The sequence below is a fragment of the Acomys russatus genome, chromosome 25 (assembly GCF_903995435.1).
Source record: "Acomys russatus chromosome 25, mAcoRus1.1, whole genome shotgun sequence".
Lineage (NCBI taxonomy): Eukaryota > Metazoa > Chordata > Mammalia > Rodentia > Muridae > Acomys > Acomys russatus.
The window spans coordinates 31,108,929-31,134,217 of record NC_067161.1 but is presented as its reverse complement, the minus strand read 5'-3'; the positions used below and the strand labels follow the sequence as shown (position 1 = coordinate 31,134,217).

The 25,289-nt window shown below is 46.2% G+C and overlaps 1 protein-coding gene across 1 annotated transcript in view; it reads right to left on the bottom strand.

Annotated features, from left to right (window-relative positions):
- Positions 1 to 5,124: 5,124 nt before the first annotated feature.
- Positions 5,125 to 25,289, bottom strand: part of Gfpt2 (glutamine-fructose-6-phosphate transaminase 2) — a 48,927-nt gene continuing 28,762 nt past the window's right edge. Inside the window, exons 8-19 of the mRNA XM_051167532.1 lie at positions 24,918 to 24,997; positions 24,315 to 24,432; positions 22,310 to 22,473; positions 21,730 to 21,825; positions 21,532 to 21,629; positions 21,114 to 21,234; positions 18,905 to 19,062; positions 18,563 to 18,677; positions 15,548 to 15,675; positions 12,594 to 12,761; positions 9,806 to 9,967; positions 5,125 to 6,032 (exon numbers count right to left, since the gene is read on the bottom strand). Of these exons, the coding sequence (XP_051023489.1) occupies positions 5,988 to 6,032; positions 9,806 to 9,967; positions 12,594 to 12,761; positions 15,548 to 15,675; positions 18,563 to 18,677; positions 18,905 to 19,062; positions 21,114 to 21,234; positions 21,532 to 21,629; positions 21,730 to 21,825; positions 22,310 to 22,473; positions 24,315 to 24,432; positions 24,918 to 24,997 (1,453 nt within the window). The 3' untranslated portion in view covers positions 5,125 to 5,987. The remainder of the gene's footprint in view (positions 6,033 to 9,805; positions 9,968 to 12,593; positions 12,762 to 15,547; positions 15,676 to 18,562; positions 18,678 to 18,904; positions 19,063 to 21,113; positions 21,235 to 21,531; positions 21,630 to 21,729; positions 21,826 to 22,309; positions 22,474 to 24,314; positions 24,433 to 24,917; positions 24,998 to 25,289) is intronic.

The following is a 25,289-nucleotide window of genomic DNA, read 5'->3' as shown; positions in this document are numbered from 1 at the left end:
AGAAAACATAAAAGTCCTGGGCTGGGGTGCTGGGCTAACAAGGATTTGTCCAGAGGCCTGCTTCCCATGCAAGCTCTGGGCTGATAGATTTCTTTGGCCTGCATTCCAGTCTAACTCTGCTTATCAGCAACTCCCCCTCCTCCCCCGCCCCCCCACCCCCCAGGCAAAGGATTAACTCCTCCAAGCCTCGCTCTGTTGGCAGTAGTAAAGATAACAGCTATGGCCTATTGGGGGTGCTGTGATAGAGTCCCTGAGAGTGCTCCTCACTCAGACTTCCTGCCTCCTTCTCCTCCCCCAACTGTTTCAACTGTGCTTTGTGGAGGAAGAAGAGCTGCACATAAGCCAATAGGGATAAGTATTGTCTATCCGTGTATGTATATATGTGTGTGTGTGGTGTGCATGTGTCTGTATGTGTGGTATGTGTGTTTTTGTGTGTGTATTTTTGTGTGTCTGTGTGTATGTATGTAAGTGTGTGTGTGCTTCTCTGTGTGTGTCTGGGTGTGGTGTACGTATGCATGTGTGTGTGTGGTGTGTGGTACATGTGTGTGTATTGTGTGTGTGCTGTGTGTGGTGCATATGTGTGATATATATGTATGTCTGTCTGTATGTGCCTGTGTGTGGTATGTCTCAGTGTGTGTGTGTATGTGTGTGTGTGTGTGTGTGTGTGTGTGTGTGTGTGTGTAATACCAGAGGCAGGCCACTTTATATAGAGACCTAGGACCACAGACTTAATTCAGTAGAAGAGCCCTTGCCTCCTGAGATGGTTAACTGTTATTATGAACTTCAATAGAATGGGATGTGTCTGGGAAATTAGTAAAATGCACATCCAGATGTGTCTTTGGGACTCTTGCCAAGGACTAAGGGAAGCACACCCACCTGAGTGTGAGTGATACTCCATAGGTTGGTGCCAGGTGTGATACAAAAGGAAAAGCAGAGCCTGCCCCACTGTAGGCACTCGCTTTCTCTGCCTCCTAGCTGCCATGATGTGACCTTTCCTCCATGCCCTCCCTGACAGGGTGGAATGAAGTCTCTAAAACCATGTGTAAAAAACAAAACAAAACTCTCCCCTCAGTCATTCCTGTCAGTTACTTTATCACAGTGATGAGAATGAAAAGACATAGCAGGTAAGCAAGCGCAGTACCATGGGAAAAACCTAAACTAGAAACCCTAACGACGGCAACTAAAAACAAACTTTAAGGGGGTGAGGTGTGGGGAGGTGATCATTCAAAGGAAGAGCAGAGTTCAGCCCTCCAGGCCCCCATTTTAAAAGCTGGGTACGCTGGCTTCTACTTATAATCTTAGACCTAGGGAGGCAGAGACAGGCAGATTCCTGGGGCTCAGTGGCCAGACAGCCTACCCTAATTGTGATCCTGAGGTCCCAACAAAAGATCTTGTCTCAAAAGTGCAAAATGGATGGCACCTGAGGAGGAATGACACGCAAAGCTGACCTCTGGTTGGTGACCACATTCACACAAACATACACATGTACACGCACACTCACATGTATGCGAATGCACACGCATGCACACAAAGAGGTTTGTTTTGGTGTGTGATTGGAAGTAGCCTGTTGAGAGGCCTATCTGGTTATGGCTTTCTTGCTGGCAGTCTCCTGATGGTCCAGGGCACCATATCGTATGAGATAGAGAACATATGCTTGTATATGTGTCTAGCTGGTCCTTTTCCTCATAAAATCACCAGAAGCCTACCCTCATCCTAGTGACCTTATCCAATCCCAATCACTTCCCTAAGGCCTCACCTCTAAACACCATAACTGAAATAACTTTCCACCTCTTCATACCTCACAGTAGCCCCAGGGACTACTCACATCGCAGCAGGACATGTGCTGGGAAGGATCAGTGCTGTGGTGAAAGCAAGGGTGGAGCCAACCCTAGGGACCACTCTTCTCTGAGTGAGCATCTCTTTCTTGCCATGGGATGCCTGCCACCTGTGTTCTAGGCTGCTCATCCACCATTCAAGAGCAGGGACCTTCTGCTTTGAAAACTCATAGTAAAATGCACAGTGACCCGCTCTTCTTGTGGCTTCTATACACATCAGTCAATTGGGTTAGATCTGGGCTCACAGGACAACACTGCAAGTGAATGGACTGAACTGGCTGGAAGAGGTGGTAGTGGAAGGATATAGTCTCTGATATCCAGAGGTGACAAGGAGGCACAGCTGAGGGGACTTGTGCTGAACGGAGGCAGATACTCGGGACTGTATAACCAGAGATGGAATGCTGTGACCCTCCGGCCTCTTCTTTAGGCATCTTCCAAAAAGGCCAGCAGCAGCTGGGCCCTGACTCCCAGCCTAAAAGACTAGAGAGCTTTTCTGAGAGTCTGTCAAGCTCTAAGACAGCATTGACATTATGACACCCCACATTGCCTAGGATTTTCTAGCAAGTGGCTACCTGTATTAACAGATGTGTACACAGAACTTCTGACTAGCCTGCCTTGAACCTGGACAAGACAGTCCAAGGTCATGTAGAAGAGAAGATTAGTACAGTCAAACGGAAAACTGAATCTTATCACACACAGAGAGAATAAGCTAAGGATAACTTCCAAAAGAAAAAAAAAATATTATCGTTGGCTTCAGAGGGACTGAAAATAGATCACACCCCGAGACAAGAGCCAGCCATTCAGAAGCTGTTCTAAATACTCATATGTGACCTTGGTCTCAGGTGAGGTGGCCTAGAGGTAATCACATCCCAATAGCAGAAAACACGCCCAGAGCTTAGCTCTTTGCTTCTAAGACTAGTCTTTGTTTTCTCTGACAGAGGAACCAGGGGTCACTAGAGATACGGTAGATCCGGGCTGCTCAGGAAATGTACAGGTTGGATCTGGAGTAGAGTGTAGTATGAATCAGGAAGTACTTACAAAATGCACACGGACCCAGAAGGATGTGTGTGTGTGTGTGTGTGTGTGTGTGTGTGTGTGTGTGTCAGAAACACAGAGGCCAACTCAAACAGCTCCCAGCAGCCTCAGCTAGAATCTCAGCAACTTGCATCTGGCACAGCACCCTGGCAGAGGTGAAATCTGGCACTGACTGTCTCAGGTAGGTTAATATCAGACCAAGGTTCACACCCAGAGAGTTAACAAGGTCAATGGCAGTGGTTTATATCCTTTGAAGTGATGTGATAACAATGTTGCTCTTCCTCCCCCAGGCCCAAAAGCCCATTCTAACCACCCGGAAAGCATCAGACAAACCCAAGTGGTGGGCGTTCTACCCATCCCCACTGCGCTCCTTCGCACCTCCGTGTTCGGTCCTGCTGGATAGATGGCTGCAGATGGAGGTAGTTAGAGAGGGAAGCCTGAACACATTTCCCAACTACTTGAACTAAAAGAAAGAACTGACAACAGGAAAGAAGAGTGCCTAGACCCATCCGGTCCAACAGCTCCAAGCTCTGAAGCAGGCATTCCATTTGAGAGAGGCCACGGGAGTGGAAACACAATTCTGTAACAAAGTAACTTCAGATTTCTTAGGCCTCTGGGGCTGAAGAGTTGGCTCAGTGGTTAAAAGCGCTGGATGCTCTTCCAGAGGACCTGGACCCAGTACCCACACACATAACCTTCTGTAACTCGGGATAAATGGGATCTGTCACCCTCCTCTGCCCACATATATACACGTGGGCATATCTACACTTAAAATAAATTCTTTTTTTTTTTTTTTTTTTTTTTTTAATGCTCTTACAGACCTGAAGCAGATGTGTTTGTTTGATTCTTTCTTTTTTTGTTTTTTTAAGGTGGAGTTTCTCTTGTAGCCTGGCTGTCCTGGACTCACTTTCTAGACCAGGCTGGCCTCGAACTCACAGAGATCCACCTGCTTTTGTCTCCCAAGTGCTGCCTGCCTCTGTCTCCTGAGTGCTGGAATCAAAGGTGTGTGCCACCACACCCAGCTTTGTGGATGCATTTCTTAGGTTAATATCAAATGAAGAAACCCAAGGCTCTACACTGCACTATTTGAGGACACCAGAAGCAAAAAGAGAATTAAAAAAAGAAAAAGTCACAGAGACCTATCAGGGTGATTTTGGACTCAGAACAACACAAGGAACAAGAGAATGGAAAATGGTTTTCTCTGACTTAAAATTCATTATTAAGGAGGCTGGAGAGATGGCTCAGAGGTTAAGAGCACTGGCTGCTCTTCCAGAGGTCCTGAGTTCAATTTCCTAGCAACCACATGGTGGCTCACAACCATCTACAATGTGATCTGATGCCCTCTTCTGGCCGGCAGCTGTACATGCAGGCAGAGCACTGTATACATAATAATAAATAAATCTTAAAAATTTTTTTCATTATTAGACAAACCTTCACTGAAGTATGAGTAATAGTTTCTGGATCTACTAAGTTCTTAAAAATGACCTCTCGCCATGGTCTATTGAATTTGTATTTCTCCCCCAATATGTTTATACCCCCACCCCCATGGATGGTAATGAAAGTAGGTCTGGGCTATGAAGGTGGCTCAGTAGCTCCAGCACTTGGTGAGCAAGCATGAAAAACCAGAATTTGGGATCCCCAGCACCCACAGGATGGGTGTGGTGGCCTGCCTGTAATTCCAGCACTTAGGAAGGAGAGATGAGGGATATGCCCACGATATGCTGGCTAGTTAGACTAGGCAAATCAGCAAACTCTGGGCTCAGATAGAAACCCCACCTCAGCGAATAAAGTGGAGAGCAATCCACAAAGACACCCAGTGTCAACCTTTGCACACACATGCTCCCACACACATACAAACATGCATATATAAGCATGCACACATACACAAAAGTCAGGCCTTCATAGAGTGACTGAGGCTTGAAGGTGAAGCCCTCACGAATGGAATCAGAGCTCTTTAAAAGAAGCCCTGGGAGCTCACTTGCCTTTTCCACAGTGATATGATACAAAGAGACATTCTGGTAGGGACCAAGAAGCAGTCTCTCCTAAACACCAAAGCAACAACGGTCTTGATTTTGCATTTCTCGGCCTCTAGCGTAATGAAAAATACCTCTCAATGAGGGTTGAATTCAACACATGAATGAACCACTGGGAGGCACATTCAATTCCTACCCAAACTGTACCACTAATGATGGGAGTGTTCCCACCAGACACTGCTCAGACCCTCAGATGTAAGGAAAAGGAGGTTAACCAAATCCAAACAAACAAAAGGAAAAACAGTTGCACTGTCTTTATTGTTGTAAAATTGCATAGTACATTGATTGTGCACGCTTTTGAATAGGGTAGGGCAGGCCCCATGAAACCACCCTCTTGCATGGGACATTTCAGGCTGGTTTTCTATGAGTGGGGAGCAGGGACCAAAGTGCTGCCAGGGCTTAAAAAAGAACCGTAATCTGATTAAGGATAAGTCAGAGAGTTGAGGGATTTGAGCCCATCTGGGAATACTGAAAGAAGTAGAGACTTTTAACTGGGCTCAAAGGAGGCACAGGAAGGGAGCAGAGAGGACACATTAATGTCAGGGGACAGGAATCAAGAGCAGCTTGTGGAGGAAGGAAAAGGAGAAAGGAAACAAAGGGCTCATGCCTTGTGCCCAAAACTGAGATGAGTGACACTCGACAAGAGTGAGCCCAGAGACAGCACACTGGGTGGCCCAGATGCATGGTCCTGGCATTACCATGGCTACAGAAAGCCACATACTAGAAAAATAACTTAAAAGCTATACAATCATCATTATAAATATTTTGTCTTTTAAAACTAGCTAGTGTTGGTTTAAAAAAAAAAAAAAAAGGTTCACAGTTACTCCGAAGAGAGCGGTATCTCTATTGCACAGTAGTGGAAAGTCTGCTCTGATTCCTGCGTGTAAACAATTCCTTCTCCTTGGTGACTTCAGGACACAGAGACACAGCATTTGCTGTAAAGCAAAGCACTTGGGTACAAGGCACGTCGAAGCTGTAAAGCTGTCCCCGGGGAGCAAGAGACCCATGGAAGGCCCACTTTTCCCCCATGTGGCATCTTTGCAGTTGAAGTAGACTGCAGGTGATGATGCTCTTGTCGTGGAGGTCATTCCACAGTGACAGACTTGGCTAGGTTTCTGGGGAAGTCAACCTAAAAAAAAAAAAAAAAAAAAAAAGGCCCAGTTGATAGAGTTCTTGCTAAGGATGCAGATAAACATAAGCTCTACCCCCAGCACCTCATAAAGCAGGCACAGAGGTACACAAATGTGGAAGGGCAGGAGGACCAGAAGTTCAAGGTCAGCCTCTGTCTACCACATAGCAATCGGTATCTCACGGGTGGCAGCGTGTTGCTGTTTCTTCCCAGTCACCTCCAGCCACAACCTACCTGAACAGCTCCAGTTTGAAAGGCGATTTCTTACTGCAAGAAGCTCCTTTAAGTGTACAGCACTTACTTCACTTAATGAACATTTATCAGGATGTGACATGTGTCCTGTTGTGTGATTCACACGTTTAAAAACAGGTAGCTTGGTGGGTGCTGTTAAAAAGTCGCCTTTCTGCCGGGCGTGGTGGCGCACGCCCTTTAATCCCAGCACTCGGGAGGCAGAGGCAGGCGGATCGCTGTGAGTTCGAGGCCAGCCTGGTCTACAAAGTAAGTCCAGGACAGCCAAGGCTATATAGAGAAACCCTGTCTCCAAAAAAAAAAAAAAAAAAAGTCGCCTTTCAGCTGGGCATGGTGGTGCACGCCTTTAATCCCAGCACTTGGGAGGCAGAGGCAGGTAGATCGCTGTGAGTTCGAGGCCAGCCTGGTCTACAAAGTAAGTCCAGGACAGCCAAGGCTATATAGAGAAACCCTGTCTCAAAAAAAAAAAAAAAAAAAAAGTCGCCTTTCAGCTGGGCATGGTGGTGCACGCCTTTAATCCCAGCACTTGGGAGGCAGAGGCAGGTAGATCGCTGTGAGTTGGAGGCCAACCTGGTCTACAAAACGAGTCCAGGACAGTCAAGGCTACACAGAGAAACCCTGTCTCGGAAAAAAAAAAAAAAAAAAAAAAAAACCAAACAAACAAAAAACAAAACAACAAAAAAGTCACCCTTCAGTTTACAGGCATGATGGTGCTCTCCTGCGATCCTAGCACTCAGGAGACTGAGGCAGACAGACTTGAGTACAGGCAAATGAGGTCTATATATCAAATCCAAGGCCAGCCTGGGCTACACAGCAAGAGCCTATCAAAATGAACAAGCAGCAGCTGGAGAGATAGCCTAATGGGTAACAGTTCTTTTCATTTTTTGGTTTTTCGAGACAGGGTTGCTCTCTGTGTAATAGCCTTGGCTGTCCTGGAACTCTCTTTGCAGACCAGGATGGTCCCGAACTCACCGAGATCTGCCTGCTTTGCCTCCTGAGTGCTGGGATGGATTAAAGGCACGTGCCACCATGCCTGGCTATGGCAGCTCTTACTGGTCTTCCAGAGAGCCCAAGTTCCGTCCCTAGCACCTATATCACGGCTGCCTGTAACTCCCAATTCCAGGATATCTAAAGCACTCTTCTAGCCTTTGCAAGGAAAATTGGAAGGCAGGAATTTCAAGGCCACCCTCTACCACAAAGCAATTTGTTCAGTATCTCACAGGTGCCAGTAACATGTAGTTTCTGCATTCATGTACACACACACACACACACACACACACACACACACACACACACACACACACACAGCTTCACTGGGTCACTGGGGGTGGTGGAGCACACCTTTAATCCCAGCACTCAGGAAGCAGAGTCAGGCAGACCTCTGAGTTCTGCAGAGTGAATCTACAGAGTGCTCTACAGAGTGAATTCCAGGACATCCAAGGCTACACAGAGAAATCTCATTAAAAAAAAAAAGCGTCAGTAAAAAGAAAATAAAACAAATAAACAAATCTACTTTTTTAGGACTGGGGTGTAGCTCAGAGATAGTGTCTGCATAGCATATGTAAGACCTTGCTTGGTTTGACCACCAGCACTGGGAAAACTAATTAATGAAGAAGAAAAAAAACAAAACAAAACAAAACAAAAACAACAACACATTTCAAAACCCTCCCAAAGGCTGGAGAGATGACTCAGTGGTTAAGAGCACTGACTGCTTTTCCAGGACTTGGGTTCAATTCCCAGCACCCACAGGTAGCTCACAACCATCTGTAACTCCAGTTCCAAGGGATCTGACACCCTCATACTAATATACATAAAACAAAATTTAAATGAAAAAAAAAAATCACATTTTAAGACAGATACACATGATTTTTATAAGACTTGTTACTTTGAGTAGAGACTGAGAAATATGATTGGAGATGGATAATAAAGTGGGCTTCCACTTGATCTGCAAAAAAGATGTTTTACTTTTATGTTAAGAAAAGATGAAACAAATACAACAGAAAGTTATCAGGTATCAACTTGCATGATACACACCTAGGTGTCTGGGATATTGCTTTTTGTATTGTTATAATTTTATAAGCATCTCAAAATAAAACTGTAACACAGCATCTAGTTTTTTGCACAGTTAATTGCATTCTTACACATTTGCTGATAAGGTTATAAACTGATTATTTTCTGGGGTGTAATTTGGATGTCAGCAGTCTCAAAATGTCAAATCATTTTCTCAACAACTACAAATCTTAAATGTGGGACAAAGATGTACATAGAAACATGTTCACTGTGGTATTATTCATAAAATGAAAAACTGGAAACAGCAGACCAGTTAAATAGTTGTTCAGAAAATCATGTCAAAAGCTTGCAGTGTCATTGCAGAGATGTCTCAGTGGTCAAGAGTGCTTTGCTCTACCAGAGGGTCTGTCTGAGTAGGTTCCCAAATCAGGGGGTTTACAACCCCCGGCAACAATAGGTCCTCAGGGATCTGATGGCCTTTTTTGGCTTCTGGGGGTACTGTATGCATGTGGCATATGGTTACATACACACACATACAAGCACATAAATAAAAATGTAAAAATAAAGATTTCAATGGGATATTATACAACAATTAAATGTTGCACATAAGTTCATAAGAATGAAAAAAAAAAACAATAGTACAAAGAGAAACAGAATTTTAACTTTGATACAATATTATTCATTTTTTGCATTTAAGTCTCTCTCTGTAGACACAGGGTTCCTCAAATTTGTAATTTACCAGCTTCAGATCTCTTGAATGCTGGCCTTCCAAGTGTGCTTCACCAGAGCTGACTTGAAAAATGTTTTTTAAAATTTGCATGTACAGAAAAAAGACTTGAATAAGATATTAATTGTATCAATCAACACTGCTTCTGGGTAATGGTTTATTTTTGCTGTTCCTGGGGGAATCTAAACAACCTTAAATGAAAGTTACTTTGTATACATTATTTCTCCAATAAGTATTTAATCCAAGTATGCGTTTAAAAAACAAAAAAAGCAGCTGGGTGAGGTGGTGCACCCCTGTAATCCCAGAACTATGAGAAGCAGAGGCAGGTGGAGCTCTGTGAGTTCAAGGCCAACCTGGTTTACAAAGCAAGTCCAGGCCAGCCAATGCTACAAAGAGAAACTCTGCCTCAAAAAACTTAAAAAAAATAAAGGGAAGGCTGGGTGGGATTAAAGGTGGAGGCCTTTAATCCCAGCACTTGGGAGACAGAGCCAGGAGGATTGCAGTGAATTTGAGGCCAGCCTGGTCTACAAAGTGAATCCACGACAGGCAGGACTACACAGAGAAACCCTGTCTTGAGAAAAAAAAAAAAGAAAAAAGAAAAAAAAAAAAACCAAAACAAAACAACTTTGCCATTACATACTTGTATGACTCTGTATCTGTGCACTAAAATGGTACCCTGTGCCCCATAAATGTGTACAAGTGTCAATTAAAAAAATGTATTGATAAAAGAGAAACTTTAGCTTTTTGTTCCTTGTCTCTGCTGTATTTATGCAAATTCTAGACTTACGTCATAGCCTCGGAGGACAGCCAGGTGGAAGGACAGAAGTTGGAGTGGGACCACGCTCAGGATGCCCTGGAGACAGTCCACCGTGTGGGGCAGCTCAATAGTTTTATATGCGAACTTGGAACTCTCAGTGTCATCCTTGGAACACAGTATGATTGGACGACCCTACAGCAGAGAGAGGCTCGTAAAATACTGTGTCTCTGAAGGAAGCAAACCCTCTCCTGCACCCAGCACAGTTTCTGGCGCCAGCAGTACTGTAGTGATGATATCCTTTGGCTTTGCTAGATTTACCGGTGAGGTCATAAGCATGCCACATGGATAGGACAATGTGTGGTGCTTCTTGGTGTATTTCTTCCCCTTTCCTGGTCAGGTGACTGCCCCCCTGTACCATCATCATTCAGCATCCATTTGTTGACTGGCTTCCCAAGTCAATCCTGACCTACTCCTAACTCTAATGGTCTTCATAACCCAGTGATAAAAATAACACCATGAACCAAGATGAATAGTGCATATGTGGTCACTGAATGTGCAATTATGGATATGAACACGTGGATAAGTGCCACAGGGGCAGTAAAGCATGAGTGAGAGATATTGATGCCTTACATGATGTTAACGCTGACTGTCACCTTGAACAGATTTAGAGTGACCTAGGAGACAGGCCTCCAAGCACAACGGTGAGTGATTATCGAAAGTATGTTAATTGAGGTGGGATAACACATTCTGACAGTGGGTGGCACCATACCCTTGGCTTTGGTCTTGGACTGCGTGGAAAAGAGAAAGTAAATCGAGGGCCAGAAAATGAAGTTTCACTAGCTGCTTCCTTCCTCAAACTCCTGCCTCCATGAAAGATTATATCCTTGAGCCACGAGTCCAAATAAATCCCTAAATTACTTTTTTTTTTTTTTTTTTTTTTTAATTTTTTGAAACAGGGTTTCTTTGTGTAGCCTTGGCTGTTCTGGACCAGGCTGGCCTTGAACTCACACAGATCTGCCTGCCTCTGCCTCCCTGAGTGCTGGGATTAAAGGTGTGCAGCACTGCACCCAGCTCTTAAATTACTCTTATCAAGATTTTTTGTTGTTGTTGTTTTTTCAGAGTAACCAAGCAGTAACTAAGAAAGTTTGGGAGGGCAAAGCCCAGTAGGTCTATATCAAGTTCAAGCCAGCCTTGGCTACACAGAAAGAGTCATGTAGCTCTTCACACTGGACCATGAAGCTGTTTGCGTGAGAAGCCCCACCCCAAAGCAATGGGAAGAGCCAATGCAAAGGCTTAGAGGAAAGAATGAGCTTGACCTGAGTGGGAATCAGGACAGGTAGAATACCTGGAACTCCATGGGATGTGGAAAAGGGCCACATGATGCAGAATGGGAGAGAGGTCACTGTCGTCTGATAGGAAGCCACGAGGGTTTCATTGGAAGTGACTCAACTGTGTCTTTACACTAGCTCTCTCGCCGCGGTGCTGAGATAGGTGTGGCAGTTTGCCTGACTTAAGCATCTTACTGGATTTCGTCTACCTGTGACTTCATGCATCTACACGGTCTCTGCCTTCCCATGTCCATGAGGCCAGAGAGTAATATAAGGGGCAGGTTAGTTCCTGGGAGGGAGCTAATCTGCCTTCAGACTTTAGACAATTAGAAGTGCCACTGTCCACACTGGACCTCTTGGACTATCCTTGAGCTTATTGCTAATCCAGTAACTCGGATTCAAGACGGGGACCGGATATGCTGGAAAGATAAAGAACAGAAGCAGGGCTGGAGAGCAAGTTCTGTCACATGATCAATGACTTAGTCATCTGTGTCTGCTTAAGGAAACCCCAAGGAAAGTCTTCTTTTGTTTTGTTTTTTGTTTTTTGAGACAGGGTTTCTCTGTGTAGCCTTGGCTGTCCTAGACTCACTTTGTAGACCAGGCTGGCCTCGAACTCACAGCGATCCACCTGCCTCTGCCTCCCAAGTGCTGGGATTAAAGGCGTGCGCCACCATGCCCAGCTCCCAAGGAAAGTCTTGAAGGAGCTCAAGGGAGCTACTTGGTGGTACACATCAATTGAACCTGGTGGGGGACTCACTACAAGGACACAGAGGTTTCCCATCTGGGACCGTTACACCGTGGCGCTCTTCTCTCGGGCAGGCCCCATTAGAATCCATTATAACACTTTAATAGTGAACATTGTGCCTTCCTAGGTTCTATGAGACTTACTGATCTTGATGGGTTTGGAGAAGCCCCAAATTTGCAGCCAGTCCGAGGTTTGGGTGCCCATTAGTTCCTAATGTGTTGGTTCGGATGGGAGAGTGGTCTTACTTACGTTATGAAATCTGACTTAACTCTGCAGAGTCAGCGTCAGAATTCCACTACAGAAACCTTGGGAGGAAACCGCGCCCTTAGGATGCGGCCCTGGAAGCATCTCTTCTGTCTCTAGCCCTAGGATCCAGGTCAGCTCTGCCCACTGGCCCTCACTAGGGAGTGAGGGAATATGATCTCCGGCTCACTGGTACTCTACCAGATGTGTATGGTACTCGGAAGGGGCCCAATGGGCTAGTGAGACGACTTAGTGGATATGTCAGTGCCAACAAGCCTGAAGCCCTGAGTCCCAGCCCCAGAACCAGCATGATAGAAGGACACAACTGATGCCTGCAAGTTGTCCTCTGATTTCCATGCACCTGCCATGGCACGTACGTGTAAAATATAAGTGTAAACAAGCAGGGGACGGGACAGAGTGTGGGCACACCCACAGACAGCAGCTTGTGATGACGGCAGTGGGCGACATGGGCATGTGTGGTACGGAACAGGAGAGCCCTCACCTGGCGGGCAGTGACCTGCTGCAAGGCATTCTGGCATTTGGCAAAGCAAGGGTCCTTCATGATGACCATGATGACCGGCATCTGTTTGTCAATTAATGCCAGGGGCCCGTGCTTCAGCTCTCCGGCCAGGATCCCTTCTGAGTGCATGTAGGTTATCTCTTTAATTTTCTATGGAGACACAAGGGGAGAGCAATGTCATACTGGGAAGGTAGGGGGGCTGTAACGGAGAAAACAGAAGGACAGAGGGAAGCTGGGAGAGGGCCTTTACTCTAGAGGGTAAGGGGCTGAAGGTCTCCAGACCGATGGGTGCCTAGATGGGTCAACAGCAGCAAAGGATGCTCTGGGCCAGGAGAGAGAATGGGTTGCTGCCCAGAGAACGGAACAAAGCCCAGACGGCAACCTTTCAGCCCTCAGGCACAACAGTGACACCTCTCTTCAGTTCCACTTCTAGCCGTCCACTCCGTCTAGTTTGCCTTCACCTCAGCCTCCACCCACTTGGCAAGCTACACCCCAGTTACCACAGATAATGGAGGCATTGTATTATGCTTAGATATGCTCTTATTCAGTTTGCTGGTAGCCACTCTCCCAATTTTAGATCCTTAATCACATTTATTCAGTTGCTTAGATTGGCCTATTCAGGAAATTCCTACACTGGGGGCTACTTAAATTTTTTTCCCCTTTGTTCAGGTAGATTCATCATCACTCATTTTACCATCAAGTCTTCATCATTTCCCTGATGAGAATGCTAAAGAAAATATTCCTCCGAGTGTCTAAAAGCTAGTTATTTGGGTCAGGCAAACCCTGTGAAGAATGAGACTCCTCCTTGGAAACCACAGACAGCTGGTGTGCTGGCCTCCAAGTGACCACACAGGGGCCATTGACTTGTGCCAGCAGCAACCCTAAACACTCCTTTCTTTCCTCAAAGACCAACGTGGAGACTGCAGTTGAATGTGCATCTTTCATCAGCCATGCTTTGCCGCCACCGCAGCTGACCCCCACAAGCCAGAGAGCAGAACTGTCAAGAAACTGAAAGCTCACTCCAGGCAGTCAGTGCCTCTTCTGTTCCCTTTGGTGCCCGGCACTCTACTCTGTTCCTTAGGCAGCAGTCAGACTCTTGCATGTGACCTGAGCTCACAGTGCAAGGGCTGACTGATGGTGTAAAATGCACCAGGAGTTAATCTTTATAGTCAACTTGGCGGGATTTAAAGTCCTGGGTGGAGTAGGTTGGGTTAACAGAGGAGACCCACCCTAAGTGTGGGTGAAATTGTTTTATGGGCTGGGGCCCTGGAAAGAATAAAAAACAGAAAGTAAGCTGAACACCTGTGTCCATCTGGTCTCTGGTCCCTGACTGTGGACAGTGCAACCAGCTATCTCGTGCCTTCTCTCCCATGACAGACTGTCTGTCCTTCAAACTGTGAGCCAAAATATAGCCTTGCTTCCTCAAGTTGCTTTTGTCAGTATTTTGTCTCAGCAAGGAGGAAAGTAAACTGACTCCTATGCTTGGCTTCTGTCCCTTTTATTATTTAGCACGTAGTCCCTAAAATCCTTACAATGTTCACTCTGAGAGGCGTCTTTCCATGTTACTGATAGCTACCGGACAGCTCTCTACTATCTGGAACAATGCAGGGGTAGAGAGCTGGGGTTTTCAAGTTTACAACAAACAACTCATCTGTGCCAAGTAGGCTCCGGTTGAGGCTAAGCTCATCAGCAGTGGCCAAGGACTAAATCAATGAAACCTATGTAAGAAAGCCTCCACACGAATTTAAAAGGATGTCTGGAAAAGCTTCTGGAACACTGAACAAATGGTTCTGGGAGAGCGCCATTGACACCTTGACCTGGGTATCTATCCCAGCATGTGGGGCTCATTGGGATCCTTGGTCATAGCCTTTACAATGATTCTGTAACGAGAGGAAAGAGTTAATCTGCCTATGTTCAAAGTTGGTGAACTCAGTGGTCAGTGTACTCCCAGCCACAACCACCTGCCATGCATCTACTGACTGGGTATGACAAGCAGGGGAGCCAAAGACGCCTGCTACGACTGTCGTGGTCCACAGTGCCGTCTCATCTGGGACACAGGATCCCTTTTGCCTTGCATGAGCTTTCTGATTTATACACAGTAAACTAACAGCGAGAAGTGTGCAAGCTTAGACTCAGCTTTGCCAGCCTTCAGCAGCTTTACACTTCCAGAACCTTGCCTCAGCCCTGTCAGCCTTCTCTCGCACTGGTAATCTATTGTCACCAGACAAAATGGCTAGTCATCAATTAAAAAATAAAATAAAATTCAGGCTCCTTGATGTGGAAATATGAATGCAAGCTCTGCCTGCTTTGGAAGTTTGAGGGTCACCGGAAGATCAATAGTGACCTTGAAAGTTTTAACGACCAAAATTCTTTCCCCAGAGGCTGCTTGTGGTAGTGGCTCTGAATCTGGTTTAGTTCTAGGGTGTGTGTGTTCCTCGGAGTCATTCCTCAAGAGCCATCCACTTTGTTGGTTTTTTTTGTTTGTTTGTTTGTTTGTTTTGTTTTGTTTTTGAGACATGGTCTTCACTGGACCCTGGCATTCACACTGGTCCCCAAATTAAACTAGACTGGCTAACCATGGAGCCCCGGAGATCCTAGTGTCGATACCTCCCCAGTGCTGGGATCCCAAGCACACACCAGCCTTTTTTACATACAAATTCTCATACACTAAGCACTTCAAGGAGCTTTGCCCAACAATGTCTTGTTTCCTTCTCCCTGGTAGACGGGAGAACTCCCTGGGGACAGATGCCCACTTCACTTATTTCTGTGACACCAGCCTAAGAGCCAGCCTCCAGTGCAGGCTCATGAAGGAGCCCGGTGGATTTGCAAACCCTTCCCTCCCAACCCTCCATGCAGTATCTCCTAAGCCTGCCTTCATGTTGTCCTCGGAGGATGCGCAGTGAGCCGCCGGCGGCGGCGGAGAGAGAAGGACTCACCAAGGCTCCTTCCAGGCACGTGGCATAGTTATATCCCCGTCCCATAACCAGGAGAGACCTCTGTGTGTAGAGCTCCAGGGCCAGGTCATGGATCTTTTCATCCAGAGACAACACTTCTTTGATAAGCTCTGAGCAAGGCAAAGAGAGAAGGAAGAGAGAGGGGCAGTCATTTTGACTTCCAAGTGTTCAGAAGGAAAACCACCAGCTGTTAACAAGCCTTCGAAAGCTACCCTGTTCCGGAGCCTCTGCTCCCTTCCACGCACTATTATGATGGGCTTTACACTGAGGTCTGCATACTGGCCATACTGGCCAGGAACTTGTCGGGCTTGGCAGTTCCAGTATGTGTATGCTTGGGGAATGTCTATATGGCAGGGCTATAAGCTCCCATCTCTAGTTCTATGTTACAGGAAGTGAGCCAAGAGCCAGAGGGATGAAATCACCCCCCTGGGAAGACACCGGACTGAGATTCCAAAGTCACTCCTCAGTCCCTCGCCCCAGGCTGGGTCCCAAGGCCAAGCCAGTGTTAAGTCAGACCTGTTGCAATCCAACTTCCTGGTCCCTTTATACCCTTACAAATTCTTGTCTCCCTGAAGAGCCTTTGCTCTTGTGACTTACAGCTCTCAGTATTCATTGGATTTGAAAAAATAACACTAATCAGCTGAGTGTGGTGGGGCATGCTTTTAATCCCAGCACTCAAAAGGCAGAGACAGATGGGTCCCTGAGTTCAAGGCCAGCCTGGTCTACATGGTGAGTTCCATTGACAGCCAGAGCTACACAGTGAGACCATGTCTCCAAACAAACAAACAAACAAACAACAAGAACAGAGAAAGAAGGAGAAGGAAGGGGAGGAGGAAAGAAAGAAAACAATAATTTAAAAATTCTAGAATGCTGTTTCATTTATTAGAAAAAATAATAAAGCTTATAATGATACATTTCTGAAAAAAAATGAGGAAGAAGAATGGGATTTGAAGGGCTCCAGAAGATCCAAGCATGGCAAACACGGCTCTGGCAGGCCTTGCCCTTCCCCCATTCCCTCTCCATTCCCTTGTTTTACCACTCCCCACCCCACCCCCCACTACTAAGGTCCAGCTATCAAAGTATTGAAGCCCAGGAGTCAAAAGCCCCCTTTGGCTGCCCTAATTAACATGCCCAATCAAAACAAACCAACTCATCCTAGCACAGGATTTCCCCTTTTCCCTGTATAAACTGCCATTTGCCTATAGGCTATGTCTGTCTCCTCTCCATCTAGAGGCCATACTGTGTCCCTAGGGGTGGGGAGTTGGGAGAGGAATTCTTTCCCCCTCTTCCTTGTTCCTTTCCCTCATCCTCTGTCGCCTGCTTTTGTCCCTCTGGGGCAAGTAAATCTCCTTTGTGCTAAGAACTTGGTCTTGGGTGGTTTTTTTTTTTTTTTTTTCCTGGTTCTGGTCCTTTTAATATTGTTGGACATCTTTTTAATCGTTTTATTTATTTTCACTTATTTTTTAACTTTTTTGGCTTCTTTCTTTCTTTTTTGAGACAAGGTTCGTCTGTGTAACAGCCCTGGCTGTTCTGGACTCACTTTATAGACCAGGTTGGCCTCTAACTCACAGAGATCCACCTACCTCAGCGCCGCCATGCCCAGCAATTATTTTTGTCTTTTTGAGACAGGGGTTTCTCTGTGTAACAAGTCCTAGCTGTCCTAGATTCACTTTGTAGACCAGTAGACTGGACTCGAACTCATAGAAATCTGTCTGCCTCTCAAGTGCTGGGATTAAAGGAGTGTGCCACCATGCCCAGCTATTTTTAATTTTTCTCCTTGCATCCAGCACTTGGTAGGCAGAGACGGGTGTGCTCTGTGTACTCAAGGCTAGTCTGATCTACAAAATGAGTTCCAGGACACCCGGGGCTGTTACACAGAAAAACCCTATCTCGAATAAAACAACAGTAAGAGAGAGACAGAGACAGAGACACAGATAGAGAAGTTTTTTATTAGATGTATTTATGTGTGTGCGCCACAAGTGAGAGAGAATGTGCAAATATCAAGTGCATGGAAGTTGGAAAACAGCTTGCAGGAGTCAGTTTTTCTTATACCACCTGGGCTTGGGGGTGAAACTGGATGTCAGACCAGGCAGCAAGAGCCCTTACCTATTGAGTGGTCTCCTCAGACCAACATCTTTATGTATCTTTTTAATGTCTGACTTTAGAAAAAGAGTTGACACCATATCTCTTTCTGCATTTAACCTATTGAGGTTTCTTTGTCACTATTATTGGAGTATGTAACCAAACGTCTTCAAACACTTGGGGATGTTCTTTGATTCTGCATCAGACAAGAAGCAATAGTTTCTTGAAACCCCGGATTGGCAAGTGTGGAATCTGAAACATTCAGAAGAAGTTTCTCTACTTTGTTACATTTGGCCTGCTTTGCCTTTAAATGGCTCTTTCACACAATTTGATGACATCATGCAAAGGCCCAGGCCTAAGCAAATCTAAAAATGGACACATTTAGTTACAAAATTTATTTTACAAATCACCTTGTTAAAATCACCAACTTCTTAGTTAAAAAAAAAAAGCTTCAAATTTGGTTAGGTACAGACAGGTTTTCCAAATTCTTCATGGTGATTGAAAAGCTGACCTTTATCACTGGCAGCAAGTACCATTGTTTGTTTCCTTTGAACGGCTCTAACTTTGTTCATTTTAAGGTAAACATCTGCCCCCAAGGGCAGGGCAGCTTGCTACATAGGGGCTGAGGCAGTTGGGAGAGGAGGGAGAAGGATGAGATCAGGTGCAAAGGTCCCGGCACTTGCTGAAGATCTTTAAATCTTGGCCTAGCAGCATTTGATGGGCAGGCTGAGGGATTACTGGGAGAGGTAGGGTGGGGTGGGGGTGGGGGTGGGGGTCGTGGGAGGAGTAGGATTTATCCTTAGGTAGAAGGAGAGAGTCATGGACAGCATTCTTTACAAGAGAGTAAAGGAAGAAAGCGGCCCAAAGGAGCTCAGTGGATTTTGGAAATACAGAAAGCCATTTTCTGGGACTTACCAGGTAAAGATCTGAGGCCCCGAATGATCTCCTGCCTCCTGTTCTGTAGAGAAATTCGGTCTTCAGACATCATCAGAGCAAACATCACCAGAGAGATGAACTGGCTGGTGTAAGCCTGAAGACAAAGCGGGAGCCCAGAAGACTTTAGACCGCTGTCTCAAAGGTGCTTAAGGAGATAGGAGAGCTAAACAACACGCACGCACGAACAAAGATAGGAAACAGAGCTAATGACAATGAAAGATGAGAGGAAGGGAGGGGAGAGAAGAGGAGGGGAGAAGAGCCAGGTGCAACCTCAAGAGCACCTATCTCTCCACGCCACCACCCACAACAAATAACTTGTACCTTGGTGCTGGCCACCCCGATCTCTGGCCCTGCGTTGATATGGACACCACAGTCGGTTTCCCGGGAGATGGAGCTGCCCACGGTGTTGGTGATGCCCACAGTCAGCGCCCCTCGGTCCTTACAGTATCGCAGTGCCAGCAGCGTGTCTGCAGTCTCACCTACAGAAGGGGGTGGGGCGGGGGGTAGGGGGATGCTGTCAGTGAGCATGCGCAAGTGCAGGTGCTAGGCTAGCTATCGCCCTCTTCTCCCCTACTCCCTTCCTCCTCATTCACCCCTACTCCTCCTGCTTGAGATTGGAAAAGAAAGCACAGGTTCAACATCTTTCCTGCTGTTTCTTGGATTGAATCTCATTACTAGTTACGTAACAAGCACTTTCATAGCCCCTGTTTCTTTGAACCTTCACGTCAACTCCATAGGGGCCTCGCAACTCCTTATCGCCATCCAGGCCTTGCAGCTGGCTCTGAATGCCCGTCTAGGACTTCACGCTGCTTGGCTAGGACTTGCTGAGGTTTAAACATTGAAAAGCAAGACCGCTCACATGATGCTTCTCAAATAGAGCCTGCTGGAAGGAAACACTTCCTGCAACCTCCCAGGATGGACTTAAATAGTTGTTCTGATTAGGCCACCGCAATAGTTTTATGCATAAGCCAGCACCAGCTCCCTATTTGTCAATTTTAAAGAAGCTCAAAGCAATATGAGGCCGAACATAAAATCAAACCCAGTGAGTTCCCAACCCTCTAATGGTTCCATTTATGAGGGGACTGCTCGTGGTGGTGCTCAACTTAGTTGCTGACCTGTCCCCAAAACTGGTGTCATCAAGTGCTTCCAGATGGTCTAGCTCCCCTCTCCCCTTTTCTCTTAGATCTCTGGGTTTATTTACTGCATGGGATTCTTCAGTCAGCATCAGAGAGGGTGGGCGGAAAAGGAGAAAGGTGGTACTACCTGTGTCGGCCTTGGTCTCTGAGTGTGGTAGCTTTTAAAAACTGAATATGTCTGTACAGAGACCAGTGGACCGCCACTGCATGGTTTTCACATGAAACCGATCTGTTTTTCTGTTACTTTCCCTAAAGATTCATGAACTAAAAAAAAAAAAAAGCCCCCTATGATATTAGAATAGCGCGGCCAATTTTTTAGTTGTGAGAATGGCATTAATGATTAAGACATTATCATCTTTGTCTCACATTCTGAATTATCTGTGGAGACAGATGACATGATGTTTGGGATTGGCACCAGCTTCTGGATGATTCAGAGGAGAAGGAGACAGGTGAATTGCACACATGGATGACCCAAGGGAAAACACTCCCCCTCAATCAGAATTATGTCTTTCCTTGAACACAGAGCCCACTGCTGCCTAACTATAAAGACGTGACTCTCAACTCAGTAGAATTGAGATTTATTCCTTCCTCTTCTAAATCAAGTGCAGAAAACATTTAGGAGGACATTGGTCAGTGTTTTTGGAAGTGCTAGAAGGCTTAGAATGGCAGGGGAAGCCACAGGGCAGAGACTCTTGGACCAGGCCAACTTCTCTCACAGGGAGCTCCATGGATGCAACTTTTGTGGGACATCACCCATGCTGGAGAGGGCTATGCGGCTCCTTTAAGTCATCCATGCTTCTTCTGTAGTGACCTCAGTAACCTCACTAGCTCACTAAGCTAGCCTTGGGTGGAATCCTTTCTTTGGTCTGCCGCTGGTGACCTATGTGGGGTGAGAACATGCTTGATCTTATTTCCCCAGGGAAAGTCACACAACACTATACAGTGTTGATAGTGGCAGATGCTTTATTTATATTTTATTTAGTTAGTTAGTTAGTTTGGAGACAGGGTTTCTCTGTATAATAGCCCTGGCTGTCCTAGACTTACTTTGTAGACTAGGTTGGCCTTGAACTCACAGAGGTCCACTTGCCTCTGTCTCCCAAGTGCTGGGATTAAAGGTATGCGCCAGTCCTAGACTTACTTTGTAGACTAGGTTGGCCTTGAACTCACAGAGGTCCACTTGCCTCTGTCTCCCAAGTGCTAGGATTAAAGGTGTGCGCCACTCACGCCCAGTCCCGTGGCAGGTGCTTTTAGTTTAAATGACCCAGTGCATGGGAGCATGTGTGGCCCACGGCAGACACACAGAGGACTCATTGAAAGAAGAGACAGTGGCGTATAGAGAAGAGAGCTCGGAGATGAGCCAGTTGAGACCTGGTCATGCTGCCCATCTCCCTTACCTGACTGGCTTATGAAAAAGCAGACATCATCCCTGAACACAGGTGTGTTCCTGTCCAGAAAGTCACTGGCAAGTTCAACCATCACAGGGAGCTCGGTTAGTTCCTCTAAAACTTGCCGTGTCTGAAGCCAAAAAGAATGGAGACTGAAGTCAGTGAGGGGCCTTGATGGGAACGCAAGGGCACCTGGGCCTCGAAGGCTTGTGACATGGTGCCTTGCTGTCCCAGTGGTGTGGGAACTTCAGCCGCTCGCAGGCCATCTTTCCAGAAGAAAAGGGCTGAGTGCACTTCTCAAGCTGGCTCACGGGAATGGGTACAAGGACTTGGTCAAGTTCAGAGGCCGGTGCATCACGACCAGCATCTTCATTTTGACTGCTGTTAATTTCCCAGGACTACCCAAGGTCTGGTGTGGTGCACTTACAGCCACAGCTGCATGATAGCTGGTTCCACAGCCAATCACGATGAGCCTTCGGCATCGCCGAATCTCCTTCAGATGGTCCTTCAAGCCACCCAGGAGCACTGCAGGACACGAGGCAGGGTATTGATGTTAAGTCTGCATATAATTGCACTCAATGGAGCAGGACACGGACAAGGGCTTCCTACTGGGAGTGGTGACTACCTGTGTTGGTCTCAAAATTCACCCGACCTCTCATGGTATTAAAAACTGATTCTGGCTGCTCGAAGATCTCCTTCTGCATAAATGCACTGAAGTTACCTGGTCAGGAAAGCATTAACAAGGTAAGTACCTTAATTTAGATACATTTTTGCAGCTTAACCACGGTGTTAGTATTACCTACCCATAAATCTACCCCCTCTTCCTGCAAGGTTTTTCTTTTTTTTTTTTTTTTTTTGAGACTGGGTTTCTCTGTGTAGCCTTGGCTGTCCTGGACTCGCTTTGTAGACCAGGCTGGCTTCAAACTCACAGTAATCTGTCTACCTCTGCCTCCCAAGTGCTGGGATTAAAGATGTGCGCCACCACGCCCAGCCTTCCCCGCAAGATTTTAAAGAGTATCTGTGGGTGTTTTCTTGTCTGATGCTATGGAAATGAGTCAGATGAAAGTGGGTCAGACATAGTGACCATCTCCAATTTACACATTAGACCCTGCAGCTTTGGGGAGTCATGGGCCCCCTCCATCCTCTGGCCCCCAAGAGCACCTGCTGTTCAAGGCAACTATACAGGGATCTTGGAGGACACCTGCCTTTCATTATTTGCTGTAGTTCCATCTGCAAGGTCTGGATGGCTCGAGAGGGGTCATCACTAGCTGAGCGCTTGACTCTGTGAATGGAGAGTTTCCCATCAGCCACTGCGGCGATGTCATCATCTTCTAAGAAGATGACTCGGTTGGTATGTTCTATGATGGCACTGGAAGGAAGAAAAGAGACGTCAAAGGTCACGTTTCACCCTTAAAAGTTACAAATCAGCAACAACTTGCTTTTTGTCAAGCATGGGATCCTTATCATTTTAGGCATGACAATGACATTTCAGTAAAAAGACTCATAGGTCAGTCCTTCCATTATCCTCTGTACCGTTCTTTTCCCAGAATTATTATAGAATGTATGAAAATACACCATTTCTTCAGTAAACATTTCTACCTCATAGCTCTAAAAAACTGAGGGGCTGAATTTTAACCTATTATAAAAACCGACATTCCCTTCAAACAATTCATCTTCAAATCATCAAATAGCTAATGTGTTCAAATTTCCCCCCAGGCAACCTCATGCATGTCTTTTTATAATTGGTTTCTTCAAATAAGACACAAAAACCATGCCACCTTTGGATAGGGTTGGAAAAACATACACTATTCTGATAATAAAGGGAAAGAAATAAGCACTGGCTTTAAAAATTTTAAGGTTTATGTTTAGTCATGAGGGGGTGGGCAGAAGCAGTGGTACAGCATGTGTGTAGAGGTCAGAGCGTAACTTACAGGAGTCAGTTCTCTCCTTCCATCGTGAGGATCTGAGGACCATCTTGGCTACAAGGGTTTGTACCCACTGAGCCATCTTGCTCGCTCACTCAGCATTTGACTTTTAAAACTAGCTGTCTAGTTGTCCTGGAACTCGCTAGGTAGACCACCAGGCTGGTCTTGAACTCACAGAGATCCTCCTGCCTCTGCCTCCCAAGTGCTGGGATTAAAGGCACGCACCACCTCAGCCTGACTATACAGTAATCTATTAACAGCCTTTAAGACCCTTAGTCCAGTAGCCAGCTCACCTTCATCTTTCATTAGTCCTGGGCCTCAAGGATACTTAGTAACATCCCTGAACCCTGCCCAGTTCCTCCTCTGTAAAACAGGACCTGGTGGCTGTACCTTCACCCAGGCCAGAGCAGGGCACTGACTCTGTGATAGGACAGGCTGCTCTTGCCCCAGGGGATCTTCATCTGTCTTCATGTCTTTGAGGGCCACTTTTGTTTTCCTCTTTTTTGGTGTGTGCTAATGTACCCAAAATTCCTGTGTTGACTGCGGTGCTTAGTCATTTGAGGAGCTACTAGAAGGGACAAGGTAGGCTCGGTCCCTGCCTGGGCTGCTAATAGCGTAATGATGACTGCTGTGATGCAAGATTCCTACATCTTTATTTTCTGGGAAGCTGCCAGTATTAGGCCTCACAGCTTGTCAGTGGGCCTTAAAAGTGTATAAGTATATCGCTATGGACACCATTTCATCTTCCTTCAGGCATCCGTGGCTCTTCTAATTTTAGAGACACCTTTTCCTATGTCACTGACTATAAAGTAAGAGAGCTCCATGGTTGCAAGTATTTCTTTGAAATAAGAACTTCAGCAAATTACAACACCCAGGCACACTTACAGGGACCAACATCTGTTCTCAAAAAACAGTAGTTATTTAATTTTCCCTCACTCCCCTTCTCTATTCTTTTTTTCTTCCCCTACCCTAACTATTCTCTTTCTGGGCCTGTATCGCTCTAACATGTATTAACTTGGGCTGGTGAGATGGCTCAGTGGTGCTTGCCACTAAACCTGACAACCTAAGTTCAATCCTTGGGCCCCACAGAGTAGAAGGAGAAAACTAAATCCTACAAGTTTGCCCTCTGGCCTCCATACATTCTCCAAGTGTGTATGCACGCACACGCATGCACGCACACACACACAAACACACACACACACACACACACACACACACACACAGCATTCAGATAGCTATTTTTTAATTACACAAACCCATGAAAACATGGAGAACATTTAGCTACCTGGCATCAGAAGCAAAGAAGAATTCCACAGCTTTATCGCCCACAGCATGCAGGCAGGTGGAGCTGTCCAGTCTCTTCATCCTAGTCTTACAGACAGTCTTCACAGTCTCAATATTGCCTAGTAAACGAAGGGATGGGTTGCAAATCTCAGCAGGCTGCTCTGTTTGCATAACACGTGGCAAGGAACCCATTTTCCTCTTTTGAATAGTGTGTGGGAGAAATCTGCAATTTTTAGCTAAGGCTGTGCCAGCCAAATCACGTAAAAGCTCCTCAAATAGCCCAGTCGCGCTGAAAGAGCATTTAAATGGCTACAGTGGGAGAGCAATGCAAACGAAAACAAAAGGAAGAAACTCCAATCAGGGCACAGTTAGCATGCTCCCCAGCTGCCTGCTACTCTCTATTTCTATGCAGGTCTCAAAATATTCACAATGAGATGCTTTTTTAAAAGACGGAGCTGAATCTCCATTGCAGGAACATCTTTGAAGCCCAGAGCCATGTGGCAGCTGGGAGGTGATGGTCCATCTGTCTCCAAGCAGAGCTGGCTGCAAGGGGACAGCTATCCTGCAGCACCTAGCTGACTGCTAATGTACCCAGGAAACTCACATGTCCGATATAAGATGGGGATCTGCTCTGTGGACAGTTTGTATTTGCTTCGTACTCCAATGAGCAGTGGGCTGCCTCTCCTGCAGGAAGGAGGAGGAGGAGGAGGAGGAGGAGAAGAAGAAGAAATCAAGTGACCCGTCACCTTTGAGACCCCAGGTGAGATGTCTCCTAGCCTCCAAATCCAGTCCTGTCCCTGGAGCAAACGGCTGTGCTCAGGTCACACAGAAAGGATGTCTTGACCATGAGACAATGTCCTCCAGGTTTGGAGCAGGGACCAACAGACTGGCATGCAGATGTTAGCTCACTCACTCATCCAAGTACCCGACCAATTAGCCTGGTAACATGCTTCCCACTTTTTTGAGAACCCTGGGC